Source organism: Antechinus flavipes, chromosome 4 (genome assembly GCF_016432865.1).
Source record: "Antechinus flavipes isolate AdamAnt ecotype Samford, QLD, Australia chromosome 4, AdamAnt_v2, whole genome shotgun sequence".
Classification (NCBI taxonomy): Eukaryota; Metazoa; Chordata; class Mammalia; order Dasyuromorphia; family Dasyuridae; genus Antechinus; species Antechinus flavipes.
In genome coordinates, this window is record NC_067401.1 from 485,479,809 (window position 1) to 485,506,378 (window position 26,570).

Here is a 26,570-nt window from a genome sequence, read left to right on the forward strand (position 1 = left end):
TGTTCATTCTCAGAGATTGAGATGACCAAACTCAATCTCATGTCCGGAGGGCACGTCTCATGTCCCTGCTCTCTGGGAGAGTGACCTCTTGGAATGCTACTGGCAATGCCAGGCAAGAGTATGGGAGCAGTCAGTGTGCAAGTGGAGATGTTGCAAATACTGGGAGGAGAGTCAGGGACAAACTGAGTTATTCCCAGACTTTTCTGAGTTCTCTGTGCTCTAGAGACCTAATCAAGGTATTCTTCATTCTTCAAGGACAAGGACCAAAACAGTGGTCTCGAACACTCTTGTTGAGAGGGCCATTTGGGAACGCAGACAAAAGATAGGATTGCAAGTCTACTCTAGCTGTTGGACTAAGAAGATGCAAGATTGAATGTGAGTGCTATATGAATACAAGCCATGATTATTTAAAGACAGTGTGTCTAGAAAAGAAGGCAGGAAGGAAGGAAAGAGAGAGTAGAGGGAGGCAAGGAGGAATAGTTGGAGGAAGGAAAGAAGGAATAAAGGATGGTTGGAGGAAGACAGGAAGGAGTAAGAGAGAGAGAAAGAGAGGAAGGAAAGTAGGAAGGAAGAAAGGAAAAAAGAAGGGAAAAGGAAGGAGGGAAGGATGTGTGGAGGAAAAGAGGAGGGGAGGAAGAGAGAGAGAAAAGAAGAAAGGAAAAGAGGAAAGAAGGAAGAAGGGAGGAAGAGAAGAAAGAAAGAAGATGAATATATAGAAATGCATATCAAGTCAATCAGAGTAATCGCATGGGGCCCTAGACACTTAGAAAGCCACCAGTGAAGTCGTTAGAGTCTAAGAATTCAACAATTGAGGATAGTAGATAGTCAAAAGCAGAGTAGAAAGGGACTACAGATATTATTAAATTCAAGCCCTGGCCACACCTTAAATCCCATCTGCACTTTTAAAAAGTTAAGGGGTATCTAGCTTCTTCTTGAAGATTTCCAGGAATAGGGTAACCTCTTCCTTCTGAGGCAGCTTATTTCACTTTAAGACAAAGCCCAGAATTACAGAATCCCAGGAATTAGGGATTTAGAAGGAACCTCAATGACATACCAGTCCAATTCATATTGGAAAAAAAATTCTCTTTTCTATACCATTCCTGACAAGCTCTAATTATCAGCATTTTGGGGATGAGATCTGCCTTCCTGTAACTTCTACCTTCTAGTCTTAATTCTGCCCTTTGTAGCCAAGCAAAACAAGATTATTTCTGCTCTCATATGATAAGTTTTCATAAAGGAAGAGTACCTGAATGAAGAAAGGAAAATTTCACAGAACAAGACAAAGACATCATCTGTAGGATCAACTTGGCTTCCTGTCTAATGATGCCTGGGAAAAGTTTTCTAAAGATCTATTTATTATTTATTCTGTGTCTCAGAAATAACTTCTCTTGACTCCTCAGAAGGTGGTAAAATCTTAATGATAATCCTTGTAGGCGTTATAGGCTTTATAGGATCACAACTTTGTCTTAGAGAACATTTAATCTCATCCCCGCAATTTTTTCAGGGAAGGAAACTGAGTCTCAGAGATTTGAAGTGACTTACAGAGCTAGTAATTGGCAACATTGGGATTTGAATTTAGGTCAAAGGATCATAGATTTAGAGATAAAAGGGATATTAGAAGCTTTCTAGTCTGTGTGTGTGTGTGTGTGTGTGTGTGTGTGTGTGTGTATGAGAGAGAGAGAGAGACAGAGAGAGAGAGAGAAAGAAAGAGAGAGAGAGAGAAAGAGAGAGAGAGGGAGAAAGAGAGGGAGAGAGAGAGAGAGAGGAGAGAGAGAGAGAAAGAGAGAGGAAAGAGAGAAGGAAAGAGAGAGAGAGTGAGAGAGAGAGAGAGAGAGAGAGAGAATTGAGGTTAAGTGACTAGGATCATTAAGTGTTAATACTATTAATGTTAATAAATATTAAGTGTTTGAAGCTGGATTTGAATTCAGGTCCTTCTGACTGCAGGACCAGTACTCTATCCACTGTGCCATCTAGCTGCCCCAGAAGCTATCTAGCCTAATTTCATTTTACAGAGAGGTAAAGGATATTCACACTTCATCGCCAGTTCTTCATTGAGTAGCAAGGGTTTAAATGATTCACTTTTAAGTTTTTTAGAATTCCCCCAACCCAGTTTGCTCCAGTAGATGGATATTTTGCTTAGTCAAAGGGGGTTGGTAAAATCAACTGGCTGTTCCTTACAAGTCATTCTGTATGTATATGCATCTTAATAGATCTTTTTTTTTTATTATTGATTTTGTTCTTTTCTGATCTTATTCCATGCTTCCACTTAAATTAGAAAAATCCCTAGCTAGACTGTGTAGTTAGTGTGGGCAAGTGATGTTACTTTCTTGGTTCTGTTACTGTTAAATTTCCCAATGTGATGCCATTTTGAAAAATTATGAAATTTTGTGATTCTTCTCTGTGGCTGAAAAGTTTTCTTTTTGATTCATTGCTTATCAAGTAAGGTGTTTCCTAGGAACAGTTGTTTCTAGCATAGTAGTTAACCGGGTACCACTTCTCCCAGGTGTTAATTCCTGTCCCAACATTGTCATTTGTTAAGGTGTCAGTTCTAGAGAAAGCTGACTTCTCCGTAGGGAGAATTGCTTCCCAATTCTCATATTCATTGTGTTTTTATCTGCCCTTGAACTTCTCAAAGAAAAATAGGTAATTATAATAATATTACTTTTGGTACTAGTCTAGGGATTACTCCCTTCTCCAATGTAATAAATAAAAAGGTATCCAATGTACAAACATAGATCAGATTTATAAGGTAGTTTATTCCCACACAGAAAAGGGAATGTTAAGCAATAAAAATCAAAGAATGATTCAAACATCATTCTATTATTATACAACATAATTTGGTAGGTTAATATTCAATTCTCATTAGGACATAAACAGTTTTTGCAAGGCTGCTAATTAATCAGTTTACATTTCTTTTCCCTTGATCATAGTCTGACAATCTCTTTCCTCCCTCCCTCCATTTTGCTTCCCCTCTCTTCTTCCCTCCCTTCCTCTCTGTCTCCCTGTTTCTCTCTCTGACTCTGTCTCTCTGTCTCTTGGCTCTTTCTTTGTTTCTGTCTCTCAGTCTCTCTGGCTTTGAATCTCTCTCCTCATGTCTTTATCTCTGTGTCTCTGTATCTCATCTCTGTTTCTCTGTCTCCATTTCTGTCTTTCTCTGTCTCTCTCTGACTTTCTCTGTCTCTGTTTCTGTGTCTGTTTCTGCCTGTCCCACATGTCTGTCATTCTTTGTCTTTGTCTCTCTGTCTCCATTTTTGTCTTTCTCTGTCTCCGTCTATCTTACTCTTCTCTTTGTCTCTGTCTGTCTTTTTCTCTGTCTCTGTCTCTGTTTTTTTTTTTTTCTGCATCTCTATCTCTTGTCTTTCCTGTATCTCTGTCTCTGTCTTTATTTCTCTCTTTCTGCCGCATGTTTCCATCTCTCTGTCTTTCTGTCTCTTTATTTGTCTCTTTCTGCCTCTATCTCCATGTCTCTATCTCTCTCTGTCTTTCTTTCCCCTCCTGCCTCTGTCTTTGTCTCTCTTTTTCTCTGTCTGTCTGTGTGCGTCTGTGTCTGTCTCTCTGACTTTATCTCTGCCTCTCTGTCTCTCGTCTTTCTCTGTTTCTCTGTGTGTCTATCTTTCTTGCTTTCTCCCCCTGTGTTTGTCTCTCTCTTCCTGTGTCTCCATCTCTGTTTCTCTGTTCTCTCTGTCTCTGTCTCTGCTGTCTTTCTCTCTCTCCCTCTGTGTGTCTTCATCTCTCTATCTCTGTCTGTCTCTCTGTGTCTCTCTTTGTCTCTGTGTCTGTTTCCATCTTTCTCTATATCTCTCCTTTTCCATTTCTCTCTCGCTCCCCTCTATCTTTTCACCTGGCCCAGTCGGCTCTTGCCATTGTTTAGACCTTCTCTTCTGGTGCTGAGCATATGCCCAGAGGCCTTGCCCATGAGAAGTACTGCTGCTGGGACCGAAGTCATCTAGGCAATGTCCAGTTCTCACAGATCCTGGAAATAAAAAGGAGGCAGCTCCATATCTGGCATAGGTTTGCCAGTGCAAATCTGGAGGAATGCTTTTGCTTGGTGTGTCCCCATCCCCTTCCTGATCCTCTAGAGCAGTGCTTCCCAAACTTTTGTCCTCAATATCTTTATACAATTATTATTGAGGATCTGTCCATAGGGTTTTTGTTTATGTGGGTTATGTTTTTAGATATTTTAAATTTTAGAAATAAAAGCTAATTTTGAATTTGTAGATTCTCTGAGAGAGTTTCAGAGATCCCAGGATTCTGTGGACCACACTTTGAGAACCATTGCTCTAGACTGCAGTGGTTCTCAAAGTGTGGTGCAGTGAATCCTGGAGGGTCTCTGAAATCCTTTCAGAGAGGGTCTACAAATTCAAAATTAGTTTTTTTTCTATTTATGATAAATATCTATTTTGTAACCCATATAAACAAAAACTCTTTGGACACATTCTCAATAGTTGTTAATACCGTAAAGATACTGAGAAAAAGAGTTTGAGAACAACTGCTCTAGAGAATGAACATAAAAACTAAATAGCAATGGATCTCTGTTGATTGACTTAGAAAAGCACAAATTAACATTATCTGCCGGTGTTTTAAATTTGTGCTTATTTTGCTAAACATCTCCAAATTACACTTTAATCTGGTTTGGGCCCCATTCAGGAGTTTTGCAAAGAGATCTCAGAGGACGTCTAGCCTAATTCTCTCATTTTACAGATGATGATATTGGATCTAAAGTCATAGTCTTCCCGAGAACTTTTATCTTCTAGCCAACAGAGGAGAGGATTGATTGCATTTGGGTGCTTTTTCATTTACCAGCAATAGAGGGAGATAGAGAGTAAAAGATGCTTCATTTCAAGTTGCCTCACAACAGTGTGCTTTTGTTTGAAAGGTGTAATTTTTCATCCAATCTCCTTAATGGAAGGGTTATCAAGCTAAATTGTAGCAGAACTGTCAATCTTCCTGTCTATGAACCATAAACCTGAAGAAGTGCAGGCTGATCCAGATTAAAATGTAATTGAGAAATGTTTAGGGAAAGAAATAAAAATACATTAGAAGAGATTAATTTATGATTTTCTAAGTCCATATGTGACACATGAGGATCTATTTCTATTAGCGTTTGATATCTCAGCATCTTGCACAGGCTTGGACTAGAATAGGCACTTAAATATATAAACAAATAAATGAATGTCAACATTTATATAGTCCTTCAAGGTTTAAAAATATTGTCATTAAATTATCACAATAATTTTAAGATATGGATGCTATTATTATTCCTATACTATTGATGAAAAAACAGGCAGGCAGTGGTTAAGTTTCTTGCCCATTGGGATTGGGGTTGGATTTGAACTCTCGTTTTCCTGACTCCAGATTGAATGGAATTCTACCTCCCCAAATTGTTACAGGGATAAAATTAGATAGATACTATTCATAAAGTGCTTTACAAATCTAAAAGTGCCACATAAATAGTGATGATGATGATGATGTTGAATTGATGAGCCACCGATCACAAGGCACTATCTCATGCAGTAAGGGATATTTGGAAAATATTTCTCATGACTTTTGTCACACACACACATTCTTCTATTCATGCTGGAGCCAGCTTGGATTGAGGTAAGTGATTCAGTGTAAACATTTATACCTTATTAACTGCACACATACACAGGGGATATTTTACTGTTTTGTTGCTTAGGCTTTAAAAAGTGCTGAAGAAAATGCTAATAAAGTGGATTGAACCAAAAACTGTGTTATGAATCCATTTCTCTCAAAGAGTTAAACATTTACTAGAATACCACTGAAGCTAGTTGGGAATGGGGGGGGGAGAGAAAGAAAAATAATAGCCAAGGAATATAAACTTTATCTTTCTTTTTGCTATTTCAGAAGGAGACACTCATCCACTTAATATTTAATCAAATGAAATTAATCCCTGAAGAGGGGAATAAATATTGTTAGCTGGAAATAGCATTGAATGATGAGGATATGAGGAACCTGACCAAATGAGCATAGAAGAGATTATGGATGGAGAGAAACCTTTTTTGGGGGAAGAGAGGGATGGGATCTAATTTCAAGCTCTTACAGTTGGGAAGATATCAAAAGATCACCAATTCCCCAAATGGTGGCTGAAGACATAGTAATCTGACAACAGTGATACTTGCTCACTTTCTTACATTTAGAAAATCTTTGGGATAATATTTTAGGCAAGTATTACCCTCCACATGAAGTCATTACTGGCAACATGATGCATTCACTTGGATGGAGTTTATTTCTAGTAGAGTTAATCAGGTACAAACTAAATTAGTTGACCTTGAATTTAACATTTTCAATTTTTGTTGCTGTTGCTGTCCTGTGTCCAGTGATCTTTTTGATCCCATTGAGGTTTTCTTGGCAAGATATTGAAGTGGTTTGCCATTTCCTTCTCCAGATTTTACAGATGAGGAAACTGAGGCAAACAGTGACTTTCCCAGGATCACACAGCTAGTATCTGATTTGAATTAAGGAAGATGAGTCTTCTTGACTCCAGGCTTCCTATCCACTGCACCACCTTGTTTCCCATTACACTTTTAGGAGAAAGAAAATATGTATGTCTATATTTTTGGGGGAGCAAGGCAGTTGGGAGTAAGTGACTTGCCTAAGGTCACACAGCTAGAAAATGTTAAGTGTCTGAGGCCAGATTTAAACTCAGATCCTCTTGACTTCAGGGCTGTTGCTCTACCCACTGCACCACCTAGATGCTCCTATCTATAGTGTTTCTTATTGCTAGATTGCATCCAATGAAATAAAACTTCCTGAGGTTGGGAAAGGCCTATTTTTGTTTGTTTGTTTTATCCCTTACAGGGTGGTATCAGAATAGAAAGGGGAAAGGAGATAAATCTGTATACAGAAATCCCTGGGGGCTACATATAGACTCAGTCTTAAAATAATCACATTGTTTAATTGTATGTTTTGTAAAATTTTGCCTAATTACATTTTAGTCTGGTTTGGGAAACACTTGGAAGTGCTGTGATTCTATATATTTGATATGTCTGACCCTAGTAGGCACTTAATAAATGCTTGTTAAATTGAATTAGATCAAAGATTTACTGTCTTGATTCATTATCTTTTGTTCCCTAATTCCCCGCTCTTTAATGAGGGATGCTGTGAAAATTCTATGTAATAATAGAATTTCAAAGTTGACAGAGAGGTTAGATCCACTAATCTATTAATCTATTAATTTCCCAAAAGTCTCAGTGAAGTTTTGAGCTTGAATAGCTAATCCAAACTGTAATATGTGTGGCAATCACACCCCAGTAAGTCGTCTCAGCAGATGGGATAAACCAGGTTGAGGGGAACCAACTGGTATCAAACCTGTTGGTGTCTTAGGGGGGATGTCTATTCCAAGCATGTGAAATTTTCCTGGTGGAATGAGTGGATGAGAATAATTTGTTCCAATGGCCATGAAAATGGTGGAAGTAGACACTGTATATTATAGCTAACAGTTCATCTTAACTTAATGGTTTAAATCTAAGACTACTGGGACACCCATTATAGAGAATAATAAACTAGGGGTTGTTCAAAATAGGCAAGCAGAGGAAAGAGGGAAAGAAAAATATACTGATCCACAAATTGGATCAACACCTGAACAATCTAAACAAAAACACCACTGGAGGCATATCTCACAATGAAACACATACCATTTTTACTCAATCAAGCCTAGTTAAAAAAAATTCAAAAACTTGACAGGAAAACAAAATAAAAATTTTCCTGAATATAAAAATCTATATTTACAACTTTTGAATGAACTATAATTTTGAATTATATGTACATACTATATATAAAATAATTGGATTCTTTTCATTGTGCACCTTAAGTATATTCATTGTCATATAGTATGAAGGATCTATATGTATTTATCATTTTTAATATTTAGATTTTGAGATACTTCTATTAAGTTAATGTTATCAGTATTTACTTAGACTTTCTTTGGAAATCTCCACTATGGAAAATGATTATTTCTGTGGTTGTCATAACAGATTTTTGAACTTCAAGTGTAAGCATATTCTTCACCATTATGGCATTGTGAGTGCAAATTTTCCTAAGGTGAAATTGATGAGCATGATAATGTTTTGATTATTGAGGGATGTCGTGGAGGGAGCACTGAAGGGGAAAGTCCTGAACACTCAAGAAGAAACCATCAAATCAAGTGATTCAATGAAACAAAACAAAACCAACTTCTTTGAACATTTAATCCAATTTTATTTTTTTCATTATAAATGCCTTTTTATTTTTTTTTCAAGAAAAGAAACTTTTTAAAACTTGTAAAGAATTTATCAAAACACTGCTGTAGTTGGTGGAAATGGATGTCTAGCAAAAATCAGGTTTCCATCGAAAACTTGGGGTGAGGAGGGGAGACAAAAGATTGTCAAATCATTATAAAATGCATATTTTTTTTAAAGAACTCATTTCCAAGGAAAAGACTTCATACCAGATTTTAAAAAAATTATCTTCAACTACACATTTTCCAGAGATTTTGCTTGTTTGTTTAAAGAGCAAAAAACGCTGGCAATCACAATATTACAAACATTTCCCCAAAATGCATTTCTCAACATTGGTGCATTATTTCACTGAGAAAAGTTTGTTGGGAGTGTTTAGAGATCTTCTCCAAGGGTTAGGTTTTATGCATATCTTTATTACATGTACGTACAAACACACTTTTGCATTCTTCTAGCTGTAATTCTATTAGGGACCAATATATAGCACTTAAGGGTCACCAGTCACTTCCCGTGTCCACCTCTGCATTAAATTGTGCTGAGTGCTAGAACTCTAGGAAAATTCCCTCAGAATCCGTCATGCAGGTTCCCTCTGGCTTCCACTAGAACAGATGCATGCTTAAAGCCTTAAAGCCTCCCCACACTCTTTCCCAACCCACGACTTTCTATCTTCTATTTAGCATTGACTCCAGTGCTAATGCAAGTCTTTATTTTTGTGGTTTAGTCGTGCCCAACTCTTCATGATCCCATTTGGGGTTTTCTTGGCCCAGATACTAGGATGGTTTGTCACTTCCCTCTCCAGTTCATTTTACAGATGAGAAAACCGAGGCAAATAAGGTTAAGTGACTTTCCCAGGGTCACACAGCTAATAAATGCCTGAAGGTCGATTTGAACTTTGGTCTTCTTGATTTCCAAACCCAGAGCTCAATCCACTGTGCCACCTAGAAGATGAAAAATTACTTTATTATACTTATTCCTGGTAAACACATGTTTTAGGTGGAGAAGCAGGAATAAGCAATTAAATGACTTTGGTGATAGATTTTTCAATCTTGCTGATTTTTGCACTAAATGGCTAGAAAGTCTTTGCTTTAACTCTAGACATTTGGCATTGCTTATTCACATATACTCTGGAAAAATCACTTAACTCTGCCTCAATTTCCTCATTTGTTAAATGACTTAAAGAAATGGCAAACCACTCTAGTATTTCTGCCAAGAAAAACCTAAATGTGGCCATGGAGTCAGACACGACTTAACAATTCCTAATGGTAACAAAGTACACTCTCTTTGATCCTCACAACAACCCTGTGAGGTAGGTAGGGCATGTAATATTATATATTCATTTTACAATGTGAGTATAGTTTTAGAGAACTTTTAAGTGATTTGCACAGATCACATGGCTAGGGGGATGCTAGTTTGTAACATGGGCTTTTTGCTTCCAAGTCCAGATATCTGGTGTTTGTTCTACTGGGCCTCCTTTCTCATTTATCAGAGGAAAACATCTCAATGAGGGATTTCATTTTCAATATTTCATGATTCCTTTAGCTATGATGGAACATATTTAAAGGGGAGGGAGTGCAGGAAAGGTTACTTTTTAGACCAATAACATTTAATATTATTTGTAATATAATATTTGGATGTCGCTGGGAGAAATTTATAGATGGAAAGAAAATGTTGGGAGATTTAGGAAGATAAAAGACAGCAATAAGGTCAGAGATGTCATTCAGACACTTTAATAACTTCTGAGTCAATCACAGAACATTCAGTATTATAATGACACAAAATTATGAATCATAACAGCATTTGGATTGTGGAAATGGACATTCTCTCTCATCAAATACGGATTCCATGCCAATAAATCCCCTGTGGTTGACACTCCTGAATCACCAGCTGGGATGTGAATCTTTTCGGTTGGGTCCCTGGGGAGCTCATTTCATCCTGTTAAACTTCCTAAATACAAATCAATATCTAGTGGCAATGCAGGGTATGGTTAACTTTCCCTTTTCCGGATGTTGTCTGAGAACAGACTAGAAATATTGGTACAGATGGCATCCTGAAAACGTCCAGGAAAGTCGACCAACTTCCTACCAGGAATGTCCATGTGCAATCTGAATGAGTTTCAGTATTTTCCCTTTAATAGGTTATGACTGAAACATCTTCACAATCGAGATCATGGTGAAAAGGGAAGTATTTTGGCATAAATCGACTGACTTTTGGAAGGAAAAACAGGTGACAAAGACTAAAGTTTGTTACATTTTGATGAGATTATCTTTTAAAACCATTTCTAAAGTGAGCCATATATTTTGTTCTTTGTTTAAAAAAAAGCTTTTGGTTGAAAATACACCATTTTAAAATTTGTTAATTTTTAAAAATTGAGTGGCTGCAAGTTTTAAATATGCATTTAAACACACTTTCAGTATTTAAAATTCTCTTGGCTGTAGAATAAATTTGCTTTTAAAATGGTCTTAAAAGTTCTTTCCTCACCAACCTGTTTAGTAGTAGTTCAAATTCAGTAAAAATCCCAGCTAAACATGATTATAGGTGGGCATGACACCTTCAAGTGGCACAGATGGTACTGTTCCAATGCCAGAACAATGCCATCCACGGCACCTCCCTAGTTGTGTGTGTGTGTGTTTTTTGGCCAAATCCTCCTGCTGGTAAGTTCTTTCTTGAAAGTTAGTGCAAGATGCAGTGCATAGATTCAGTTTCACCTGCAGAAGATTTAGCTACCTTGGTCTAGTTGCATTAATTTAACCTGTAGCTTGTCACTCACAATGAGCAAAATAAATCTGATTAGTCCAGTGATATATAATTCACATTTCATTAAAAAAATTCTGTCCTATTTTTATTTTGGGGGAATTTGGAAATAAAAGTATTATGGGCTAATTTTTTTTGCTGTTCAGTCATTTCAATTGTGTCTCTGTGACCCATTTGGCGTTTTCTTGGCAAAGATACTGGATTGTCCTTTTCTGACTGATTTTACAGATGGGGCAATTGAGGCAAAAAGGGTTAAGTGACTTGCCCATGATCACACAGCTAGTGTCTGAAGCCCGATTTTAATTCAGGAATATGAGTTTTTTGACTAGGCCCTGTGTTCTATCCACTGTACCACCTAGCTGTTTTTATGGACTAATTACATAGTCTGAAATCATTTCTACAGCTCCCCAGTGGTGAGTGACTCAAAAGAGGGCAAAACTTAAGATAATTTTTCCATTCAAAAATTAAAATTGGAAGATTTTGGTTTTGCATTCCATAGTATTAATTTATACATATACATAAAGCTCTATCTAGATAAGTGAGCTGCATTGTTATTTTTGGTTTAGACCTGGGATTTTATCCATTTAAGAACAATCCTAGACATCAGCAACTCGTAATAACTTCAGAATCTCAGAACAGTGTCTAGGGTTGCTGGGAAATGGAAACAATTGCCCATAACTACAGAGAGAAGTGTCTGGGATAAAACTTAAATTTAGGTCTTTTTCACTAAGCCATGCTGCTTGTCATTAATTATAACTAGGAGACATCTCTATGTAAGTCTCCCCCTCTATATGTATTTATCACTATTTGGATAGCTATATTTGTATGTGCACACGTGTGTGTATATGTATGTTTACACACACATCCAGAGTCTGGATAGAAAGTGTGCTTACAGAGATATACCCCTTATGGGATTGTATATTTACTACCTATGAGTCTTTTCTAAAATCTTAGGACAAAAATCTGACCACCCTCTGCTGGGATCCCTGAGAATGTGAATGCCCTGTCTGTAGGGTTTGGGTAAGTCTGGTAAGGAGGGACATTTTACTCTGTTCACCCCCCTTCAGAGGAAATAGTTAAAGTCTAGGCAGCCCTAAGGGATCTTCCCCCACCCCAACTAGTCCTTCTGTTATCCATACCACCACCTTAGAGAAAAGTAAATGAAATAAGCTAGATCTTTCCATAATGGAATGACTAACTTTTTGCTATTGTGAAACAAAAAAGGCAAATTAGGAAAAAAGAAAAAAAAACTTATGTTTACAGTTCTCTATTTCCAAAATATTTTCCAGTCTGAACAGAAGATTACATAGATTAGATCCTCAATGAGGCATTTTAATGCCATGTTACGTTACAGAAAAAGACATTAAAATGTATACTTCCTGAAAGCGTGCCTATCAATTTTATTATTTATTTTTGCAATGCTGCATACAACAGAAGGCAAAACACAAAATTCTTTATAGGAAGCAGATATATTCTTAAAGAACTAGATAAAGATGTAAGATAAATTTCAGTGTTAAAATGACATATTTGCAATTTTGAGAACTCGTCTTGAGCAAACATCAGGATGGGGCAGAAAATTTTTTATCATGTTACTGTAACTACAGATCATGCAAATGGAAAAACAATGTTTTGAGTTAATAGTTACTAATTTTCTGTCATGTATTTAATTAAGCTAAGATTAAAAAGCTCAATTTGATACCTCCCTTTTCCCCATTCCCCGAGTTTTTTGTTTTGTTTTTTTTGCAAGTAAATAAGAATTTATACCCGTACAATGATTTAGCAACTGGGGAAGAAAGAGGTAGACTTTGAGGATCTCTCTTCTCAAATGCAGGAGTTACTAAGTAAATATATCAGGGTCCCCTCCCTCACCCCTTGATGAGACTAGCCTTGCTCCTACCTGTAGGAGTAAATGGAAGCAACTGATTGCAGACAGATAAAACACTGGCGAACTGAACACGAGACAAACCTGAGGATACTATTGAAGCAGCAAAAACAGGAACTACATATATTACTAGCAGGTGCTTTGCTTAAAGAAATAAGTGGTTTTCCTAGATCCTCTGTACCTTAGAAAAATGAATCTCCTTGGATTTGGAGTCCCCAGTTACATGATATAAAATAATTGTACGTCATACATTCCATGAATAGAAAACTTTGGGGTAGATTCTTGAAATGAGGCTTTAGGGAAAAATTGGGAAGAAGGGAAAAGGTTTTTAAAGAGCATGCAAGTTTTTCACCTCTCCCAAATACCCTGTTCTAGAGTTTGTGCAATGGCCTAAGGCAGGAGATTTGTCAATGTTCCTCACTTTTTCTCTCCTGCAGTGAAAAGAAGAGTAAGGAAGACTCAACCAATGAAAAGGAGTTAAGTGTTAAGAGGTGGAAAAAAAATCCACCTCTTTACGACATGTCCAGGCTAATATGTTTTAAAGAACATTAATCAAAGTCAATGGTGAGGTTATTTCCAGACACATCTTGATGATCTTGGTCTTAAATGTTAAAAGAGAGAGAAAGCCATTTAAAACCAGAGATCTCAGATGGGTAATTGGGAAGGGGAGGGGAAGAACCCCACTCAGTTGTTCCAGTTCCAAAGACAAGGTGGGGGTGGCTTTAATGGCTGCCTCTTCCCACATCATCACAGATCTATCCTATGTGGAGCAGCTCAGGGAGTTAAGAGTGATTACCCCCCAAAGCACATACTCTTCAGTGTTGTTCTTTTTACCTGTGGGGTTTAGGGCTAGCTGAGGCATTGTGTGTATGTGTCTGATGCATAGATCCTCCCTATTTTCAACTCAAAAAAAGACATTAAAAAAAATAACTTTTCCAAGTCCCAATGAATGTATTTTTTTTCATAATTATTTTGAGACATAATGCATTTTCTTCCTTAGATCAACATTTATCCAAGCACGTCTGCAACCTTTCTGTGGGGGGAGGAGATAGGGTATTCAGCAGGTTTTCTTCCACAAGCACACAGCTCCGCTTCAGGGACGGGCACGCCTCCAGCTCTGGAGGGAGGACCTCCAGGTGGTTTCCAACGAGCTCCAACTGTATCAGGTTTGTCAACTCCCCAATGAGAGGGGGCAGGGTCATCAAGCTATTCCTCCCCAAGAGTAAGGTCTGCAGCTTTTTGCACTGAAACAATCCATTTGGCAACGTTTCAATCTAAGAAGAAAAAAGAGGACACAGCAACTGATCACTCAGTTCATGAAGGGTCTCCCTTGCTATTACCTGATGCTTCAGGAAAGATACCTCCCAGAGGAACCCCTGGAGCGGATCTTAACTGGAGGGCCTGGGAACTTTAAAAAATACATATTTCAGTAGCTGAATTTCACAATAATTGGTTTCCTCTGTAGTCCTTTGTATTTTACTTTCTGCATCTAAAAACAAGGTTGATGATGATAAACGGTCATGGATCTGTCTTCTCTCAAACAGGGATTGATCCAAAAAGCAAAAGGGAAAGCTTGTGTGTTAGTACCTAGAAGTCAGGTACTGAAGAGCCTAACTGAACTCATACCTAGTACCAATCCCTTGCTTCCTTCTTTCATGTTTACTGTATACATTTCCAGTGCACATTTTGGGTTCTAGATGTAGGCTGGACTCCTGATTAGTCCTCATATGAGTTATTCAATTTCCTGTCCCCATCCTTTTACAAGGTTGAACCCAATTCTCCTGTACTACCTCCTCCTCTCTCAGAGTGAGTGTAAATCACAGTTGTTTCTGTTGTCCAGAAACTCTGAGAATCCTCCAAGACAGATTTTTTTTTTTACTAGGTAGAAGAGGCCATTATTGTCCTCATTTCTTACTGGTTGGACATTGATTCAGATAAATTCCTTTAAAGATCTTAGTTTAAAAAGTTCAAGGTCTCCCACTGCATTGGGGGACATTTCTAGTCATCCTGATCGATATCTTGTCACTAAACCTTTACGGCTCCAGAGAATAAGGCTGGTGACTGCACAATCCTCCCTCACTTAAATCCAATTCACTTGCAAGTCATGACATCAGCTCCTCGCTGCCCCGGTCCTCTTCAAGAATGAGGGACAAACAGCAACAACCACCTCCTCGCTTCCAACTTCCTTTAAGGCTCAGTTCAAAGGTCACTTTCTATGAGATTTGTTCTTGTCTTTTCCCATCCCTGTTACTGATGTCCCATCCCATCTCAAAATTACTATGAATCAGCCTTCAGAAAGTGTTGGGCAAACCTGTGATTTCATTAGTGAAAGTGAGGGACTTGCTCCACCAATGCCGTTAAGGACCCCTTCTGCCACTTAAATTCAAAGTTAGCTCTTTCCCTGAGATTCAGCCAGCACCTGCTAAGGCACAAATCTGCTCCTTTTTTCTTTCTTTCCCCATATCCTCATCTTTATCCATATCCAGTCAACACCCTCTTCCAGGCTCCCTTTGCTTTGTGCCCTCCAGAATTCCTGAACAAGCTCCCCTTCATCTGGAATCCCATCATTTCACCATCTACCATCTTGTAATAATAGAAACCCTGTTCTCTAGAAGCCCTGACCACCATCTTGAATACTAGGTTAGCTCATTTCTTAAAGTGGACCAAGACACATTGGGTCAAAAGTGGTTGAGCCATTCCATGCTCTTCATGACTATATTCCGTCTTTGTTTTTAGTACCATCACTCAGGAACTTTTCTTCTAAGAGGGTCACTCTTTATAAGGCAACTAAGAGGTGCAGTGGATAGAGAGTACCAGACCTGGAATTAGGAAAGCCCCAGTTCAAATCTGGCCTTGGACATTTACTAACTCTACGGCTCTGGGCAAATAATTCAATCCTTTTTGCCTCAGTTTTCTCATCTGTAAAACAAGTTAAGAAGAAAATGGCAAAAACACTCCAGTATCTTTGCCAAGAAAATCCCATGGACAAAAGTTCATGGGGTCATGTAGAGTCAGACATGATTGACTGACTGAGCAACAACAACATCCAGTCCAGCTTGAAGGCACAGTCACTCTTCTTAACCCTTTTACTTCTGCACCTCCCTCTCAGCTCCTTTCATCTGATGTCTTTAAAGGATTTTCAAATTCAACATGTCTGGCCTTCTGTAGTGTGGGATGGGGAGGGAGAGAGGGAGAGAGATAGTTCAAAACTTAAAATGCAACATAAAAATAAAAAAAATTAAATTAAAATAAAAACAAATTCATCACGTCCAAAACAGACATCATTAACGTTTCCATTAAACCCACTCTCCCAAACTTCCTTATTTTTGCTGAGGGCACCATTACCTTTCTAGTTACTCAGATTTGCAATACTGACAGTATTCTCAATCTTCTTTTACTTCCCCTTATCCATTTTCTGGCAGGAGGCAAATTGTTGTATTTTGTCTTCTTAACTATTTGGCCACTCTTGTATGTTTTATTGAAGAGTTCAATCAATTAACAAAATTATAATTGTTAGATATTTATTTTCTTTTACTTAATTATTTTATATTGATTTTCTACCTTCTTAAGCAAGTATATAGTGTCTGTGATTAGCTTTGCTTAATATAATTTGATCCTAGTTTCTTCTCCCAGGCTTTCCCTCCCTTCCCCTTCTGTTTTCTTGTTGTATCCTAAGTTCCTTGAATTTATTTAAGTTTTTCTTTATTTATCACTATAATTTCCTTGCTTTTCAAGAGTGTGGTATAATTCAGAATTCTTAACATCTCATTCCATCTCTATCCAGTCAATCATTCCTTTTACACTGAGCAACATTCATTTGTGTAAGTGTTCCAATCAGTGTTAATTTACTTCTCAGTTTTTATTTCTTCCTATTTCTAGTCTAAGCTGAAACCTAGTTTGTCATTCACAGCATGATAGGACCATAGATTTAGTTTATTCTGAGAAGCCTCCCTCCTAAGCTATACACCCCTCCCCAAACAAAATGTATTTTTATTTCCCTTTTCCCTATTCTCAGGCAGGTCAAAGTATCCAAAGGATGGGAGCGATTACCTTTCCACACCACCTTGCTTTTGAGAAGAGACTTGGAATATCTCCAAATAATTTCTATTTCTTACCTCCTTTTTTCCAACCTGAGGAATTTTCCTTAGAGTTAATGTCCCACATATTTGGAGTATTTCTAACTCCAGGCCTAGTTCTCGATGCCCTATGGTGCCATCTAGCTGCCTAATCTTGACCTTACAGTTAATTAATTCAATTTACATGTGGTCTTTTGCTCTTGTACTTCTTAGCCCTCTTTCTTATCACAGATCAGCAGTCCTGAATAACTGCCACCATATGCTCTTCCATTCCAGCACTCATGTGCTGAATCAAGCTAGACATCATACAACTGTAATTATTGGGTATACTACAAATCCACATTCATCCAACTTTGACTGGGCCTTTTATACAGTAAGGCAATTCTTTTAGAGCTCAACTGATTTGCTGCTTTGTTTCCTAAAGATGCCATGTAAAACCTTCTCTTTTCTCCTTTCAATTACTGACTCTCTGACCTCACTTTCTCTTTTTCCTTAATCTCCATCTCTTCTCCTCAATCCTTTGTAATCTGGCTTCTTACCTTATCATTCACCTGAAATGCTCTTTCCAAAGTTATTTTTTCTCAATAATTAACTAATTTGATGGTATTTTCTCAGTTCTCATAATTAAAAAAAAAATCCCCAAACCTCTTGTATTTTTCGGATTCTCCCTTAATTCTAGTGCATTCCATTTGAGATTATCTTCAGTGTATTTTATATGTACATAATTATTTGCAGATTGTTTCTCCCATTAGATTGTGAGCTCCCTGGGGACAGAGACTGTCTGTATCCCTAGTACTTAGTACAGTACCTAGCACACAGTGGTTGCCTAATAGATGCTTGGTGATTTGACTCTATACTAGCAATTGGGGCCAGGATGTAGGACTGGGGACATGAAGGGGCTAAAATTGGGACATCATCAATGTCTACAAAAACAAATTCCAAATGTGAAGGTTGGTTGCTGATCGGTACAGAATGATGAAGATGTTCAGTCGCTTCAGGCTAATCAGGAAAAACTCCTAAGAGAAGCAGATTTTTAGCCAATTTATCAAAGATGAGAAAAACGTACAAAAGTAGCAAGAAATCTGGCACTTGGAGAAGAACACTTTGACCTTGGAGAGGAGAACAGCAGATAAATTGTAGGGAAGAAATGGCTAGGACACGGGGGGAGGAGAAGAAGAGGGGGTGAAGAGTGTCTTCAAGCACCATTTACTTTGTATGTATCTAGTGTATACTCAGTTGTTTACACATTGTCTCTTCCATTTGAACATAAATTCCTTGAAAGCAGAATCTATTTTTGCCTTTTTAAAATTTGTCCAGAGCATAGCACAATGCCTTGCCACACTCAGTGGGTGCTTAGCAAATGACTGATTGACTGAATGGCTTTCTATAGACAAATCTATTCTATTTCTATATATAATCTCTCATATATAACATTTGTTGAATATCGGCTTCACGTAAGCACAGTATTCAGTACTGGGGGTAATGCAAAATCATAGAGAAAAGGTGCCCCCTGTTCTCCTGCAACTGAAGGGTTTCCAAGGAGTCGGTATTCCTAAGGAGAATCCTACCAGTGGGGAATAGAGTTATTCTCACAAATGAGAGTCCACTTGAACAAAAGAACCTCATATGTTCAAGGTACTATTTGTTTCCACTGACTATATCTGGATCCTATTCCCATGACTCACTCATAGAACATAAAAGCACATATTCTGATGGCCAATTCAGATTGGAGTCTTTGAATTTCCAGGCTTGGCAAATGTATAAACTATTCCTTGGGCTAAACTCAGCCTAGGCTCAAATAACAAGTAAATTAATTGTGATCTATGAATTCTGCCCCAAATGACATTAAGCCATGTTTTGGTGAGTTTCTTGTAAGGTCATTCTGAGCTCCTCTTGGGAAGTAGTGTGCATATCTATCCATCTATCTATCTGTTTGTCCATCCATCTATCCATCCATCTATCCATCCATCCATCTATTGGTGTATATATATGTGTGTGTGCATATATATTTTTATGTGTGTATATATGTGTACACATATATAAATATACATATGCATGCATGCATGCAGCTATATATGTATTTGTAAGAGGATATATCTTAATACTTAAGCTTCCTTGGCTAGGAATTCTCTCCAGCCAGTCCTAAATAGGACCGTAAAACCCTATAATCTTTTAAACACTTGAGATTTTCTTCCTTTTTTAGAACCTTTGTTCTTTCTTTTATAAGGGACCAATGTGTCAAAGTGATGGATAAGCTAACATACTTATCTTGCCTAAAAAAAAAAATCAACGTTACCACTTGCCTTCCCAATTTTCTGGTAAATCTCTTATGCTCCATGTAATTCTCAAGGTAACTGCATGGAGACTGATGTACTTTTTAAAAATCCAAACCACATAAGAGAGTACAATAAAGATGGCTTAAAAAAGGAAATTCTGGAAGATAGAACAAGGTGACTTTTTTTCCCTTTTCGTTTTTTGCATCTTTGAACCCTTCTTTTTTTTTTTTCTGAGGCAATTGGGGTTAAGTGACATGTCCAGGGTCACACAGCCAGGAAGTGTGAAGTGTCTGAGACTAGATTTGAACTCAGGTCCTCTTGACTTCAGGGCTGGTGCTCTATCCACTGAGTCACCTACCTGCCCCTAACAAGGTGACATTTTATAAAAAAGGCAAAACAACAATGATCAACTGTCAGGTCTGGGATTCCTTTACTGTAAGAATTAGAATTCTATGATTTTTCTACTGATGGACAGAAGTTAAATAAGAGTACTCATCGGCACATACTCTAGGCTGTGACCAGTATGGACTACTTGCTTCCTCATTGCATCGCCATCTAGCTGTCACAGTGAAGAGAATACTAATCTTGGAGTCGGAAACATCTGCACTCAAATCAAGCCTGACATTGTCTGATCTTGGACAAGTCACTTCATTTATGCCTACCTCAGTTTCCACATCTGTAAAATAGAGATAACAGAAGCACCTACCTCCCACAATGTTGTTGTGAAGATCAAATAAGAAATGTTCATAAAGTGCTTTTCAAACCTCAAAGCACTATATAATTGCTAGCTCTCATCAGCTCTTAGTTGAACAGCTCTCAAATTCAACGTCTCCAAAACACAGCTCATTATCTTCCCCTCCCTACTATCCTACTCTTTACTCCACTCTGTTCAGAGAACTCTCATCCTTCCAGTTACCCAAGGTTTTCAACCTTGGGAGTCGTCATCCTCGAATCTTCCCTCTTCCTCATCCCTCATATCCAATCAGATGTCAAAATTTTGGCAATTCTTGCTCCATAATAAATCTCAATCTCTTCCCTTCTCTCTGCTTATAGAGCCATCATCCTCTTTCTGGCCTACTGTCATAATCCTCCTAAGAGGACATCCTGAATCTAATCTCCATCTACCCCTCTTCTTCATTGCATCTTCCGATCCAACTTTTTTTTTAAACAAGGTTATTCCTAAAGCAAAAAGTCTGGATGGAAAATGTCATCCACATCTAGAGAAAGAACTATGGGAATGTGAATTGAAGCATAGTATTTTTACCTTTTTTGTTATTGCTGTTGTTTGTTTGCTTTTTTTTTTCTTTGTCATGATTTTTCCCTTTTTGCTCTGACTTTTCTTGCACAACATGACAAATATAGAAATGTGTTTACAAGGATTGCATACATTTAACCTATATCAGATTACATGCTATCTTGGGGAGGAGAGCAAATAAAGGAAGGAAGGGAGAAAAATTTGGAACACAAAAGTTTTACAAAAGTGAACATTCAAAACTATCTTTACCTGTTTGGGGAAAAATAAAATACTATTGGAAAAAAAAAAGTCTGATCATATCGCTTTCCCTGATAAAAAAAAAATTCCAGTGCCGCCTTCTTGTCCGTTGGACAGAGCATTCCCCAATTTGGCCTAAGTGTCTGCTGTTGTGGTTCGGTTGTTTTTCAGGTGAGTTTGACTCTTGCGGTTTTCTCGGTAAAGACACTGGAATGGCTTGCCATTTTCTCCTCCAGTTCATTTTACAGATGAGGAAACTGAGGAAAACAGGGTTCAGTAAGCTAGGAGGTATCTCTAACTGTTGCACCTCCCAGATGATGTTCCTTCTCTTACCTGGGCCCAGGTTGCCCCTATGCCCACAATATGATCTAACTCCCTTCCTTAATGCTAATGTCATTTCCAAGAGAAATTCTCTTCTGACTCCTTCCTTAATTAATTAGTATCCTCTGCCCAGAAATCACTTTGCATAAATTTTAGTATACATGGTTCATGCTGTTATCTCCAATGGCTGGTATACACTAAGTGCTTAATAAATGCAGATTGAAAAAAATCTTCTAGGAATAAGCCCAGAATTTTCACATCTCCTCACTACCACTGTTTTTTTCTGCCTGAAATGAAGACATGTTCCCAGCGCTTCTCCGGCCCCATCTTTTGAAATCCTCCCCTGCTTCAAGATGTAGGTAATATTTCCTTCATAGGAAGTGATCTCTCCCTGAGTTGGGCTTACAGCACATTATCCTCCTTTTATGGCTTTGATCACATTCTGTCTTGCATCATCTTTGCACAAGCTCCCCAGCACCCTGGCCAGAACACAGCTTAGGCTCCTAAGGCTGAGTTCGAATCTTTTAAAAAACAATTTGTATTTACATCAAGTCCTTTCTTCACAACCATTCTTTGAGTTAGGTCAAATCTTTCCTCCTACTTTACACAGGATAAAACTAAGGCTCTGACAGTAAATAACCTTGGCTACACAAGGTTCCAAGTTCGAAATCTCTATTCTTTTGACTCATCCATGTCCAGCCACTACTTATTGACCCTCATCCCCAGTGGGGACAGCAGACAAACCACAGCGAACGAAGAGCCCAGGCTTTCCACCCCCATCTGGAGCTCCCAGCCCAACTATGCCTCCAGGATAAAACCTAGGCTGCAGCTGGAAGCACATAAAGGTAAAATGACTTAATCACAGTCAATGGCAGAAGCGGGGATTTGAATCTGGGTCTTGCGGGGACAAGTCCAGAACTCTAACTCATGTGGCATGTCACCTAAATGTATCCACAACACATCTATGCATCTGAGAGATTATTTTGGGTCAGGAGAAGTGCTTTCATTGCTGGGACACTGCAGATGAAGAAATTTCCTCTATGCACATAGCTCTGCAAACTCTGGGCAACTTAAAAGTCTTAGAGAATGACCAGGACAGGGCCACAGAACTCAATATGTATCAGAAGTTAGATTGAACCCAGGTGATCCTAACTCCCAGGGCCAGATCTCTATTTATTATACTACTCAGTTTCTCCTGTAACATATACAATAAGAAATCTTTTTGTCTATCCTCATATTCACCTGTTTACCTGCCTACTTTTCTGTCAATTTATCTACCTCTCTCCCCACCTCTCCACCTCCCACCCCACCTATCTGCCTCCCACCACACCTATCTACTTCTCTCTTCTATTTACCTGCCTCTCTCTCCTACTTATCTGCCTTCCATTCCACCTATCTATGGAATCTCCCACTTACCCATCTTCCTCTCCCACTTACCCATCTTCCTCTCCTACTTCTCTGTCTCCTCCTACTTCTCCACCTCCCTCTCCCACTTCTCCCTCTCTCATTTCTCCCTCTCCCACTTCTCTGCCTCCTTCTCCTACTTCTCTGCTTCCTTCCCCAGTGATCTGCTCTCCTAATCTACTTTCCCACTTACCTCTCTCCCTGTCCCCCTGCTTACTGAGATCCACCCATCTCTACCTTCCTTGGCCTTCTGGTGATACAATTCATGGAAAATGAGGTCAGAACGCCGAGAAGAGGAGTGACCCAATGCACTTACATAGTTGCTCGTCACCGCAAAATACACCAGGTTTGTCAGAAACTGAATCTCCTCGGGAATGAAGGTCAGGTTGTTGTAACTGAGATCCAGGTGGGTCAGTTTGGTGCAGAGGAAGAGCTGCAGCGGCATATTCTCGATCTTGTTGTGGTCCAGGTAGAGCTGCTCTAGGTTGGAGAGGGCACCTATCTGGGCGGGAATGTAGGCGATGTGATTGTGCCACAGTTTTAAGCTCGAAAGGTTCTGGAGATGCTGGAAGCTGATGATCTCTTCGATGGTTTTGAGATTGTTTTCTTTTAAGTTTAATTCATGCAGATGGATGAGGCTGAAAATGGAGTGAGGAATACGCTCTAAATCACAATTGATGAGCTCCAGGCTTTTCAGATTTACCATCTTTTTCAAATTATTCAACACCACCAGTTTGTTTCCCTCGTTATCGAGGGACAACTTCTGCAGTGCCGGCAGCGTATCGGTGATCACCTGGGGGATCCGGGAGAGAGTGCTCTTTAAGTACAGTGTCCTCAGGTTCCTGAGGTCCTGAAAGCCTGGAGCGGGGCTCTGTACCGCACTCAAGGTGCTCAGGGTGTCAGATATAATGTAGCCGGACAGATAAAGCTCCTTGAGGTTTTTTAGGTGAAATATCCAACGGGGAATCTTGCCCCTCTCCGTAAATTTCAGGCGGAGTATTTTCAAATTGTCCTCCAGGAAGTTCAGTGCGGGGCGGTCCACCAGGAGGGAGGAATGATAAAGATTCAGCTCTCTGAGGTTGACGAGTGTAGAGATGGCGGGGGGCAGCTTGACCTCAGGGATCAGCTCAAGAGTGAGCACCTCTATCTCAGTCAGCTCAAAGACATTATCTGGGAGCCCATTCAGCATAAAGAGATGGAGTTCCACTTTGTCCTGGCAATTTTTCACCAGCTTGTTTTTGAGCTTCTCCATCGTCCATTCGTTATTGAGGTTGATCTGTTTCAGCTTGTTCTCGCTCACCTCTGAGAGAAATATGGAGAAGCGCTTGGAGTAGAGAGGATCGTACTGGTCCGCGAGGTGAAGGATGAACGCGAAATCATTCTTGACATCGGGGATGTCGCTGTAGTTGCTTTTCTCTCTCAACGCCTCGAAGGAGTATTCCTTCAGGGAACTCCTCAGCATCCACCACAAGCTGTACGAAGAGGTGAGGCCGTAGAATAGAACCATAATCACATAAAACGAAGCGAGTACCTGAAATATCTCTGCTAAGGCATAGACGCAGTGGTAGCGTTTATATCCTGTGAAGGCCTGCATGTCAATGGGGCAGTCGATTTCTAGGGTGATATAGGTCAAAAAATATGGGACATAAGCTATGATAATGAGAAATAAAATGACTTTGATTATGATCTGCTTCATGTACACTCTGTAGATGACATCCTTCTGCTCCACATGCAATCGAAATCTTTTTACTTTTTCAAAGATGGCTTTCGCTTGCTCCCCTTCTTTTTTGTCCAGGACGCTGGAGGTTGGGCTTTCGAGACCGGTCTCCATGTTTGGCTGCCCGATGTGTAACGACTGCTTGCTAGCACTGATGTTGGTAGATAAGCCGGAGGGTGAAAAAAGAACTCTGGACTTTCTGAGGGGGACAGTTACAGACTGTTCAGCTACGGTTTCTGACAGGGCGCGAGTGGTCCAGGGAGAATCAAAACACTTATGGAGGATGGAGACGAAATGCTCGATTCGAGAACTGGTGCTGGGGTAGTGAAGCCAGAAGTTACTGCACGCGGCGAAGATGAGGGTGTGCAAGAGCACCAGGTAAGGGAAGAACTTGGCGAACCAATGGAGCTGCTTTTCGTAGCACACCGCGTCAATATAGGCGTATTGCTGCTTGTGAAGGTCGTTCTGGATCCGGATGGGTGGCGTCACTTGGGACACAGAATTCGAGGGGGTGCTGTTGAGTTTAAACATATCCAAAGGCACTACACAACGATCGTTGAGTTCTACTTTACAAGGAAGACAGCACAAGATTTTGGTATCAGCAAGCTGGAGAGCTCCAGACAACACCGCCACCAGCAACATAATCAGGGTGAGATAGTACCAGAACACATCCCACCACGGTTTCAATATGTGACAGGATGACTGGGAGTCTGCTATATACTTGAGCTCTGATAGTGAGAGCATGGTGTTCACTTAGAAGGAGACAGCAACTGGAAAAGAATGGCAAAAAAAAATCATTCAAGCAGGGATCCCCAATATCTGCTTCTAATCACATGACTCAATAGCTAGCATATACAGAGTCCTCGAAGGTTGGCTTTAGAAATATTTTCTTACTCGATCCTCACAACAAGCTGATTGGTAGATGCTGTTATTATTTCCATTTTTCAGATGGAGAAACTGAGGTTGAATGAGGTTTAATCATTTGCTCAAAGTCACACATCTAGTAAATGTTTTAAAGCTGAATTTGAACTTTCTGAATCTAAATCCAGTAGTCTTATTCATTGTATCATTTACCTATCATTCTCATCGTCACATTTATATTGTGTTTGGAAGTTTAAAAAATGCACTCTAAAATATTATGACCTTTTATCCTCATATCAACCCTGGGAAGTAGGTGCTATTACCATTCCCTCATTTAACAGATGAGGAAACTGAGGCAGGCATTAAGTAAATTACCTCTCCACGGTCACATAGCTAGTAAATGTTTTGAGGATGAATTTGAACTCAAAGTCTTTGTGATTTCAAATCCAGCAGTCTATCCATTGTGTCATCCACCTACCATCATCATCATTGCCATCACTGATGATATCATCATCATCATCATCATCATCACCATTATCATCATCACAATTATATAATGTTTGGAGGTTTAAAAAGATAATCCCAAAATAATATGATCTTTACCTCATAAGAAGCCTGGGAGGTAAGTGCTATTAGCACTCACTTGCTTTACAAATGAGGAAACTGAGGCAGGCAGAAGTTAATTAAATAACCTGTGCAGGATCACGCAGCTAATAAATTTTTTGAGAATGGTCTTCCTGGCTCCACGGCAAGGACACTCTATCTATTGCATCTTCTCCTTCTCTACTTCTTTTCAGTTTTGTTTTTTCCTGTAATGTCTGACTCTTTATGACTCCATTTAGCAGAGATATTAGGATGGTTTTGTCATTTCCTTCTCCAGCCCATTTTACAGATAAGAAAATTGAGACAAACAGGATTAAATGGCTGGATCAAGCTGACATAGCTAATAAGTGTCGGAGGCCAGATTTGAACTCAGAAAGAGGAGTCTTCTTGAGGTCCAGCACTCTATCCATTTTACCGCCTAGCTGTCCCACTACATCACTTACCTGCCTCTAAATAGAATCTTGGTGCCCAGAAGAGTGACAATGGGCAGACAAATAAGCTTCTTATCAAACATGCTACTTTCTTAAGCAGGAATAGGTTGAAGGCAGGTGGATGGGTTGACTGGTCAAACTTACCTGATTTTTATTGGGACTCTCTTAAGGCAGCCAAGTCCTTGAGAAGGAAGAGCACGGACTTGGTTTGGGGATCCTGGAACACAGCTTTCCTTCCTGCCTAAATCCACACCTAAGCTTCTGTGCAAGCAGGGAAGGGAAGAGATGCCACTCAATAAAGAACCATTTACCCTCATCAAATTGTCTTCAAAATTGAGCTTCTAAAGAAACCCAAGCCAACCTTCTTTTAATTGACAGTGGGTGAATTGTTCTCAGAACATTTCCAGTCTACTTTCTCTTCCCCAAGGAATCTGAATAAAACCCTCAGAATTTGGAATTCATTCAACCCAGGGGATCTCCTTTGCCACACCAATACACAAAATCCATGGATAGAATTCTGGG

At 39.2% G+C, this 26,570-nt stretch overlaps 1 protein-coding gene across 1 annotated transcript in view; it reads right to left on the reverse strand.

Moving 5' to 3' along the window:
• Positions 1–8,193: 8,193 nt before the first annotated feature.
• Positions 8,194–26,570, reverse strand: part of LRRC8B (leucine rich repeat containing 8 VRAC subunit B) — an 85,843-nt gene continuing 67,466 nt past the window's right edge. Inside the window, exons 4-6 of the mRNA XM_052000030.1 lie at positions 22,753–24,923; positions 13,897–14,141; positions 8,194–9,172 (exon numbers count right to left, since the gene is read on the reverse strand). Of these exons, the coding sequence (XP_051855990.1) occupies positions 9,097–9,172; positions 13,897–14,141; positions 22,753–24,897 (2,466 nt within the window). The 5' untranslated portion in view covers positions 24,898–24,923 and the 3' untranslated portion in view covers positions 8,194–9,096. The remainder of the gene's footprint in view (positions 9,173–13,896; positions 14,142–22,752; positions 24,924–26,570) is intronic.